The 10,928-nt window shown below is 40.8% G+C and overlaps 1 protein-coding gene across 2 annotated transcripts in view; it reads right to left on the bottom strand.

Annotated features, from left to right (window-relative positions):
• The window catches only part of OTUD4 (OTU deubiquitinase 4), a 32,690-nt gene extending 22,162 nt beyond the window's left edge, over nucleotides 1-10,528 (bottom strand). For both annotated transcript variants that reach the window (XR_013922073.1, XM_080343526.1), the window contains exons 1-5: nucleotides 10,415-10,528; nucleotides 7,533-8,062; nucleotides 5,941-6,024; nucleotides 2,861-2,911; nucleotides 874-920 (exon numbers count right to left, since the gene is read on the bottom strand). Coding sequence is in view for 1 of the 2 variants with exons in the window: in XM_080343526.1 (XP_080199652.1) it covers nucleotides 874-920; nucleotides 2,861-2,911; nucleotides 5,941-6,024; nucleotides 7,533-7,697 (347 nt within the window). In the remaining variant the exon portion in view is untranslated. The remainder of the gene's footprint in view (nucleotides 1-873; nucleotides 921-2,860; nucleotides 2,912-5,940; nucleotides 6,025-7,532; nucleotides 8,063-10,414) is intronic.
• Nucleotides 10,529-10,928: the final 400 nt, after the last annotated feature.

A 10,928-nucleotide genomic window follows, 5' to 3' on the forward strand; every position in this document is an offset into this window, starting at 1 on the left:
ATCTATCAGCATTGCCTGAGGATCAGATATTCTGACCAAACCTCCAGCATCCCTGAAAATCATGTCCTACAGATACCTCAGTTTTTACATGTGTAGTGATCCTGCTCTTTAAAATAGATGACACACTGTAAAAAGGGAAAAAAAAACCAAAAAACAAACAGACATGCAGACATGCAGAGGGCAGAGGGTTTGGTTTCCCTCTCTCTCTGCACAAAGACTCCAGCAAGAGTGGAGTTGAACACCCTGTAGTGTTCACTAGACTCAAATTGCTGGATTTAAAGCGGCAAAAAAATCCATCTTTTGTCTCTTCCACTGAAAGAATGGAAAGAAGCTTTTTGGGAAGCTTGGACTGAACCAGTAGATAGTTTGCTGTTGCAGCGCTGGCAGGTAGTCATCACCAAAGGGACTGATCCAGCAGTTTTTCAAGCAGGTTTTGAAAATTTTTCTAGTAGGCAGCCTGCAATGCTCATACCACTAAGCTACACCACAGCATTTGCGCAGGGGTAATAATGAAATGGGTACAGACCACAGCATAGCAACAGGGTTAATAGCAAAGCCTTGGTGAGAAATAGGAAGAGAATTAATTTTAATAGAAAAATTAAGATATGAAAATTAACAATATACAAACTGTATGCCTCCACCCACAATTAGTTGTGCAACCCAGTTTCAAATCCCAGATTAAATGTCACTTTCAAAGCTCGCTTTTCTGTTTTTTTTTTCCCCCATACCTTGACATCTGCAATTTTCAAAGTATATTTGGAATTTTTTTGAGAACTACAGTATAACATACAATTCCATCTTTGCTATTCCAACTGGTTAACTAAAAAAGCAACTGAACTGATCTCAATAAAATATATTTAAACATTTTCTTACTTGTACATAAGAGAAAGGGCACTTATTTCTACTTGTCCAACCCATTCCTGCATAGAAAAAAAAAAAAAAACAAACAAAATAAAATTAAGTTAAATCAAACACACAACTACCATACTTCCTCATGTGTGCAGATCAAGAGAAGCAAGTGTCAAAAATAAATATAACACCACTGAGTCTGGAGTTCATGTGAGACATTTTGTAATTGAAGGTTTTTTCAACCAGTAAGGTTAAGGGGTACAAACTAGTGGGATTTCTGCCCAAAGCAGAAACAGATCTGTATGAAAACATAGAACAAAGCACAATCAAATAAATGCAGATCTATCATTAAAGAATATGATTTTGAAAGGTGATACTACTTTTCTTTTCTTCTTCTATTAAATGACAAGTAATCTAGCTTCTCAAAATTGATTTTTAAAAAAAGTGAGCATCACATTTATCAAGTACTTTTAAAAAACGTTACTCTCTACCTTCAAAACTGTCTGTTTTTAGGGGCCTTTACCTATAAAGGAACTGCAAAAAGAACCTTGAGGCTTAACACTCCTGCCTAAAACACAGATAACTTCCATACGACATCATCTTGTGAAGTAATCCAACACAAAGTATACAGACCACTTCCAAATAGCCAAAATAAACTTCTGATACTTAGTTGCATTTCTCATGCAAACAGCTGTATGTCAACACCTGAAGAGAGACCACAAGTCTGCTCTTTAAAGCTGTTAAACAGTGACATATCAGTAACACCATAAACCAGTTTCAAATCATGGAAAAGTAAGTTGTTGCTTCCTTTACCAGCCCAGCTGCTGTACTGCTCCAATGTGATGTGACTAGATCCCACTCTTGTTTCATTTGTTTGTTTGGGGCTTTTGTTTGTTACTTCTTGGATTTGGTTCATTTGGTTTGGGTTTGTTTGTTTTGTTTTATACTTACTAAATTAAAACCAACTGAAATTAAATTTGGGGCAGGAATTTGTAGCAGGCTTGGATTTTTATTTTTTTTAAATTGTCATTACAATTTTATAAGCTAGAACAACAATATAAATTTTGCTGAGCATGTAAAAGAGCTACTGTATGTTTTTCAGAAATATTTTTTTAAACATTAACAGATGTATAAAAAACACATTTTCTATACACACAGTGCAGTAAGCCATTTATTTTGTTGTAGTTCAGAGCAGAGTACGTTCTACTAGAAAATGGCACGATCTACTATTTAGCACAGCGTATAACCCCAAGATATGACTCACAAAGCTTTGTGATTAAACATCCTGGAATAAACAAAGCAAGACAGAAGCAGAATAGGCTAACATCCACTATTTTCCACCATTAATTGTGGAAACTGAAATAAAGAATCATCTGCTTAGCCACTCTAACTAAGGATGCTGTAGGTATGGTGGGAGCTGAGGGGACATGGAAAAATAAACTATGCTTTCTAGGAAGGGAAAGTTTAACAAAGTTATGTACAAATAAATGCTTAAGAGAATTAACAGATTTTGCAACATTGGACTAGATTGTCCTCTTTCCCCAATCCCACTTGGTTTACACAAATTGTTAACTCTCTAATAAAAATACTAAAATTACTAAAAATATTAAAATCAAATTGGGGAGGGGAGATAATTTTGCTTTAAATCAATATATTCACAAAAACCTGTGGCTACTGTCTATAATATTTCTCACATCAGTAACTGTCTTTCAATTGCCTAAACTCTTAGACCTTTACTGAAGGCTGTCTTCAAGAAAAAGGTAGCCATGGTGTATTTGTCGGTGTTTGCAAAGGCTGAAAACATTTGGATAGAGTTTTGAGGAACAACACTTAAATCAAGACATGCAAAAAATCCCCAAATAATTTTACAATATAGAGTACAAACAAAAATATATATTCACATAATTCAAAGACCTCTTAAGCCAAGTCAAAAACATCTGTGAGAATAACGCATTACCCATCAACTCCAACAACAATACTGCTTTCTATTATAAAATCAAGTTTAACATACCTGTGGATTTTCCAGACATTTTAAATACTCTTCAAATGGCCCCTCTATGAACTGTATTAAAAAAAGAAAAAAAGTAATAGTTATTTTTATTAGCATAGTGTATGGAATCCCCCATCTATGACCCACTGCACCAATGGGAATGTACCATTGGAAATTTAAGACTATCGTGCCCTCAAAGAACTAACAATCTAAGTATAAAGTGATGTAGAGATGAGGGAATAAATGCCCAAATACATTGGTCTGCATTCCAGAAAACAACCACATAAACAGCTTTTAGAATCATCACACAATCCAAACCAAAGAAGCAAAAGCCCAAAAAGAAATCCAGGAGCCAAATAGGGAATCTAAAGAAAGCAAAGCTGCTGGCAAGTAGATATTTATGGGCAATTTATCCCAGACATGCACAGCATCACTGGGGAGAGCATATGTGGGCTTATTCAAGTATCTTGTTAAAGCAGGCAGCAATGGACAATCAGAAATGGGAGTCACGTATCTGTAGTACCCAAGTAGCCATAAGATATAGCATAGGCAAATCATAAGGCATTTTTTCTCTTTTCTGCATCACTTCAAACTGCTTTTCCATTCAGTGAAAGGATGCAAACAATAGGGCTACACTGTAAGTGCCAGGCTAAGAAAGTGATTCTTCAGCTGCACTTCTTAACACGCAAGAAGAGACCCAAGTCACATTTGTCAATGCCAGAGAAAGAAGCTACAGTAATTGAGACTTGTTAACTTCAAAGTGTTTCAGCCATGCTGGTCAACAGATAACCTGTATTTTTAAAATGCTATTTAGACACCATTTGCTTCATTTAGTTAAATATGCATAGAGGTCCAAAGAAAGAAGTAGTTCCCATTATGAACTTAAGCTACAACCAGAATGACCTCTTTACTCATAATAATTAAGAAACACAATCATAAGGAAAACTGTGAGAAGCAGAGAGATTAAAAGTTCTGCTTTAGCTGTTTTGAACCTGGCTGGACAGTGTTGTTCACAACAAGAATCAAAACATTGGGCCAAAATTTTCAATTTAGACAGACTCAGGTAGGAAGTTAAAAGGTGGATCAGTAAGACATGACCATGGACAGCAGTTGTTTCACATCTTAAAAATAAATGACCTAAATATAACGCATTACGGAAGAAAGGAAGGGCACTAGAAAGTTCTCATAGAACATGGAAGAGTTAAAAAAGAGAATGAAGAGAGTAGCAACCAAAGATAACACTTCAAGAAAGGATGAGGATGAAAATTAAGACAGCGGTTACACAAAGTCATCTCAAACCTTGGTTACAGCAATATCAATGGAATGAAAGAGACAGAAATCCAAGCTGAAATGGCTACAGTATACAGAGAGAAGAGGAACTTCAGTGAATACTACCGGTAAGTACTAAGACAGATGAGTAAATATTTAAACTAAGAGACTAGAGAAAGAGGCATTTGTTGTTTGGTTGTGGTTTCGTGTGGGGTTTTTTTGTTTGTTTGGAGTTTTTTTGTTGTTATTTTGTTGGCTTTTGTTTGGTTTTGTTGTTGTGGGGTTTTTTGTTTTGTTTTGTTTTTTGTTTATTTAAGAGAGATAAGCTAGCAATACAAAGTTAAGAGATATGGAGACTGCAGGAGATCAGCAGAGATTAAGCAATGTACGGGAGGAAGTAGGAACACTATGAAATGAGAAAAGGTATGAAACACTTCAACCTTGTAAATAAAAAACCCATTTTGAAAAATGACAAGAAACTTAAAGAGACTTTTCAGAAGGACAGCAAAGATGGATAGAGAAGAAGTCACATCACTTGGGTCAAGTCTGATTAAAAAAAGAACAGTGGAGGAGAGAGACCAAGACAGTAAAACCAGTTGGAGTTGACAAAGCAGTTACTCAGCTGAGAAGGTGCCAGAACTAGGCAGGGGAAACACATTTAGAGCCAAGAACGGCCATGGTATTTCCAAACACTACACAATACAACAAGAGAACAGAAGTAGAGAAGCAGATACTGGATTGAGAAGGGTAATTCTGGAAAGAAAGGGATTTAAAATCAGCAGTGAAAAAATTAAAAAAGAAAGGAGAGAGAGGGAGAGAGAGAAAGACCTGAGAGCTGGTAAGTTCTCAGATGGACTAGAAACAAATGAAAGAGTCCTTGCAAATAGAAATAGTAAAGTCAGAGCTGCATTCTCCCTGAGCGACTCACTGTATTTCATGTCATTCATTCTTGACAACTTCCACATTAGCAGTAATCAGTCACATTTAAACACAGGGCACTTTGTCAGATATTACAGCAAATAAACACATCCTTATTTCTGCTTTCCTTCTCTTCCCTATGTCAATATGCATCTAAAACAGCCTTTTTATTTTAAGTTTGGGTAAATTTAGAACAGAAAGAGAGCGCTAAGTAATAATCCTCTAATAACAAATGCTTACACATTTGTTTGGCTATCCTGAAAATCAGTTAGGTGGTATATACACTAGAACACACAAAAACACTAGCAGCAACACCATTATTTATTACAGCTTTTTTAAAGGGAATAAAAAAAGGATTTTATTATGTCAACACTGACTGCATTGGCCAAATATAGATGAATATAAAAATATTTTATGCCCATGGTTGACGAAGCAGAACTTCACTACAGATGTTTAGAAAAATACACAGTAGCAATACATAATCAATTGTAGACCCTGAAATAAATTTCACTGATCTCAGCAGTCAAATCGCTCATATATTGCAAAAACAACTAAAGAGCACAATAAGAACATTTTATGGCCTTCATTAAATAGGCATTATAATAAAATAAAATCCAGATTTTGGTAGCTCCACTACAGACTATTAAAGTAAGTTTGCTTTGTTTTTTAATGAGCATTAAAAACTCTTCCCACTCTTTCCACCCCGCCAGTCCAAGCAGTGTACAGGTCCTTCTTCAGGCTTATGAAAATGAGTCACTACCAATATGTGCCAACTAATTTAAAGAGCACACACTTTGAAAAGCACCAACTAGTATATGCTAATACTCTCAGAAACAGCAGAATATACCTTAGAAAAGTGGAAGGAATAAAGCCACATTTTTTAAAATGCTCACAAAGAAAACAAGAATACTTACTGCTTCAAATTTCTCCCTATTTTTACGAAGATAGTCTACACAAGCCATCCTAACATCAATATGCCGAGACTGAGAATGTAACACCTAAAAATGGAGAAAAAGAAGAAAGTGACACTGGTTCCTAAAACTTTTGACGACGGTTCATAAATAAAGACTGTTGTCTAAATATAGGCTTGGAAGCATGCTAGGTTTATTTTTAGTAATATTTAACAACATATTTATGCAGGTGAAACCTCGATTACTTAATAAAAAAATTAAGTAACTGCAAAATTCACACACATATTAAATTCAAATCTTCAATTTTATGAGGATTTACTAAGCAAAAGGAGAAGCATTTGTTGTCATTCTTTAACACACTCCTTGGTAAATTATTTCAATTAATTGAAGAAGTTACTGCAGGAGTGGATGAGGAAAACAAATAGCAACATGCACTTGTTCAAATGAAATCCAACCAAATAAAAGAGAGTGCAGGGTTACTGTCTCTTGACTTTAAGAGGTGTAGATCTGTTGCCCAAGCACTGATTTGGAAGCCAGGAATTCAGATTCCCATTTGATACCTGCATTCTATCTCCTATTCAAATCTCTACTAGAAAAATACTACTTTCATCACAGTTTCAGAGTTACCTCTAATGTGTCTTTTTCTGCATCCTCACCACAATGTAGGTAAGTTCCAGTCAATTTAAATAGCAGCCTCTCTTGCAATCCTTACACATTGCCCTCAATATAAAACACTTCCTAATTCAGATCAATTCAGTTTTTCTTCATGAGGTGTACAGAGATTAGGCCAAATTTGTGCATAAACATCTATTAACTCTGAATTAAAGACCTTCCCTTTAATAAAATAATAGGATGTTAAAAATTTAATTAAAAGTTGGAAAAAAGTTCTACATATACTGGAGTGTAGAAGACACCTATAAATATTAATGAACAACATTAGAATATCAATGTATATTCATTGATTATTCTCTTGAAATAAACACTCACTTCAGAACAACTGTTTATGCTTGCCTGAAGTTATAAATTCAGTGGGGAAAGTAATTAAAAATAAAAGTTAACTGTATATAATTAGCACAGGAATCCGGGCTCCCAGAATCAGAAGCACCAGAGCTCCCACTGCTGCGTGTTTGTATTTAAGACAAGATGACACTGTCACTTTTTTCCTTTAACACTAACACTGAAATGGGGGAGGGGAATTCAACAGTAAGAACTGAAAGCAAATTACTTACTTTCTCTAACTTTATAGTAAAATAATTAAGAAAACTAAGAACAAGGCTTTTCAGCCCTTTCCACTAAATTCAGTTTCCTAGATAGTCCCATACAAAGCATTTGTGCTCGAATGTTTAAATCTTACACTGAAAAAAAGCTCTGAGGCTGCAGTGAAAGGTCAAAACAGGTAACAATTTCTTGATGGCTGTACAGGGAGAACTCATCTGCCCTCCCGTGAAATATTTATTTTTTTTCTCCCTGGCACATGACTGCGTAACCTTAACCCACACTTGTCTGCATTTTAAACACCAATTATCACCCGCTAATGAGACCCACTTCCCATGCTTTCATGTGAAGTAGCTTCGTTTATGTAAGCAGTTAGTTACCTGCTCGGCCACAGCCCTGAAAAGACAAGATCCATCCTTGGCAACTCTCTTCCTGTACAAGCCCTGAGATCGCAGGTAGCAGTCCATGGAATCCTCCCCGGGGGCTGCCGTACCGCTGCCCTGATGACTCTGCTCCCCGCCGTCGGCTTTGCACGTCGACTCCATGTTTATCGCTTCAGGCCGTGGAGAATCGCTGCACCTCTCCTAGCCCCACATGGCAAAGCAAACCCAGCAAGCAGCTCCAGGGCCGGGTAAAGGAAACAGCAGCAGGTTCGGGGAGGAGAGCGCCGGGTCCTCCCCCCAACACTCGAGGTAGCAGCAGCAATAGGAAAAGCAGCCGGTCTCACGTTATCAACTTGCATGGGGGGAGCAAGTGCAAAGTTTTACTCCGCGATCTGGACTTGCGGCTCCATAAACAATGTCGCTTCTACGCTCCTCTGGCAGGACGGGCGGCAGCTCCCGGGAACGGCTCCGGCGGGGTCTCGGTGCCGCTGCTCCTCCGGGGCGGCGAGCCCCGGCGCGCTGCCGGCCTGCCGGGCGGAAAACAAAAGAGAAAGGACATGTGCTACCGCCGCCGGGCCACAGAGGAGGAACAACAAAAAAAGAAAGCGTCACCTGGCCTCTATTTTCACTGTTAGCCCGGGCGCTGCTGGGAATGGTAGTCCCGGCGGGGGAGGAAGAGGGAGCCGGGCGGGGAGCGCAGCCCGCCGCAGCCAAGAGAGATTTAGTTAAATTAAGAAATAAAAATTTAAAAAAAAAAAAAAAAAGCCATAGACGTTCAATACTTCTAATATACTACTTTTGTGTATACTGCTCTCAGTGGTAAGAAGCAAAAGGTATTTTTGTAACAACTGCATGACTAAATTGCTCTTGGCATTGTAAAACAGCCTTTAGAAGATTTTGGTGCACAAAAAAACCCAAAACTTTCCAAACCTGTAATGCTTTTTCGCTCCCTCCCCCCCCCCCCTTTTTTTTTTACTGTGATTGTTTGACTTGCCTAGGAGGGAAAGCTACAAAGCTGTCTCAGTAGATGAAGACAGAAGGAACAAAAACCCTGATTTTTGTTTTATTTTCAGCCAGCAATAATAAGACCAGAGAGGCCTGTGACCTGAGCCGAGATCCGTATATAATAATAACTGATTGAATAAGCGGAAGTTACAAGCCAGGCTGAGTCAGGAGAAAGTGCTCCAGCAGCTCTGTATAAGCAGTATCAAACCCCCTTCTCCTAACAGAAGCCCATGTTTGCCCAAAATAATGTTGGTCTGCTAGAAACAAAAGCAAATTCCCCGGCGATCTCTGTAAAGAAGGAGAATAGAAACTGAGCAAAGTGAAAGTAAAGCGCTAAAGGCATCTGAAACTCCAAGACACAGAGAGCTGGTCAAGCAGCATGGGGATGGTTGAGACAAGGAGCACGAGGTAAAAATACTAGCAAGGGGCTGGACGGAAAGTTCAAACTTCTGGTGAGAAGACGGGAAAGGTCATCTAACAAGACTGAACTACAAACAGCTGAGGCCACTGACTCAGCTACCATATTAACTTAAGAAACTAAGACCAGCAGAGTCCTGCAGGCGAGAGGCGCTTTTTCTGTAAATAAGTGATTTGGCAAGATGCTGTTGAGACCAACAAACTACTGTCTAGTTAGACAGTTTCTTAGAAATATCCCATTTTTCCTTACCATATTTGTCACAGTTAGGGACAGAACTATCTTATAACATATCCACAAATTTGTCTTCTCTCATATTTGAGCGTTTTGTCATTGTGATTCTGAAGGCCAGCTAGGGGAAAGGCAAATGCCTTTCATCACATCTGCAAGATGCAAAACCACACTTCATCCAGTATGTGGCAGAATGTAAATTTAGTTCTGATAAGTGAACACAATGAGAAAATTAAAGAATTAAAGTCATATAGTTGTCCGTTTCCTAAAAGCTCACTCTTTATGCAACCAACTCCTGAAGTCAATCAGGCAACAGTGGCCCGCAGATTCTTTTTTTCAAGTACCGCTATACAACAAGCAATCTATTTCCATAAAGGTGAAGTTCTCACTGAAGAAATCTAGCTGGTATATACACACAGATTCTTAGGCACAGGGAAAAATGCATCCACTGGAAGACATTTGATACACCTCAACTTTAAAATAAATGCTCCACCAAGATAAGAACGACCAAATTATAACTTGTGAGTTACTCCACATGTTCTAATTAGTGAGTAGTTTTATTAACACTTTCAGCTATCACTTCTACCACTACCACTAGTTCCTCCTCTGCACCAGCCTCCCAATCTCTATTGCCCACACAAGCACTTGTGCTAACCATGCACTGAAAGCGCTCAGGAAGCTGACTCAATCTTAAAAAATCTAAATATATAAATATATAAAAATATATATATATAAAAATATATATATATAACTGTATTTTTAAGCCAAGATTAATTTTGCGATTCACTTTTCAATTCCCAGCCTGCCTGTGCCAACACCTGGGCCAGCAAAGCGGAGGGGCCAGCCCTGCGGGTGGGGGGGGCAGTCTGCCTTCACTCATCAAACTGCAACCTTGAAGAGACGAGAGCAGTTTTAACCCGGCCTCACGCCCGCCCTTTCCCGCTTCCCGCAGCGCCGCTTCACTAGGAGCCTCCTCCCAGTCCGCAACTCCGGCCTGGGCGCCTCGGCACAGACCGGGAACGGACACCCGGGCAGGGGCGGCCCCTCGGCCTGCAGCCCAACGGCCTCCCGGAGCGGGAGCAGCTCCAGGAGGGCGCTGCCTCCTCAGCGGCCCTGCCTGCCCGGCCACACGAGCCACCGCCCAGGCGGTGGGGCCGGACTCGCCGCCCGGACGAGCCGCGGCGCGGTGGGGCCCGCTCCCTTCCCCCACCCGCTGACTGGCACTTACCGGCGGAGGGGCGGGCGGGCGCGTGGGCCCTTCTTCCTCTTCCTTCTCCTCCCCCCGAGCAACGGCTGCAGTGGCGGCAGCGGCCCCAGCGGCGGCGCAGACAATTCAATCTCCCGCGGCGCCGGTGCTGCTCGCGTCGCTCCCCGATGATGCGGCTGCTGCCAACCCCGGCCCGGTCTCGCCCTCCCGCCTCACCGCCTTTCATCACTCTTCGCCGCACACGCGAGCGAGCGCGCGCCCGCACCGTCTCCCCCCCCTTCGGCCGCAGTTGGTTTGTCCCACCGGCCACACCTGTGTGGGCTGCTGCGGCTCGTACCATTTGCCGTACAGGGGAGGAAAGAGGCGGCCGACGAGAATGCCGAGGTGCCGGAGGAAGGAGCGGCGTTTCGCGCGGGACTGTTCTAGGCTCCGTCCCTGAGCGGCGTTAGGGAGCCGGATGGTGCCGAGGCGAGCGGCAGCCGCCTCATGTCCCCACCCAGAGGGGGGCACGCAGTGGTACGGCCCGGGGAACGTC

The sequence above is a fragment of the Nesoenas mayeri genome (genome assembly GCF_963082525.1).
Source record: "Nesoenas mayeri genome assembly, chromosome: 4".
Lineage (NCBI taxonomy): Eukaryota > Metazoa > Chordata > Aves > Columbiformes > Columbidae > Nesoenas > Nesoenas mayeri.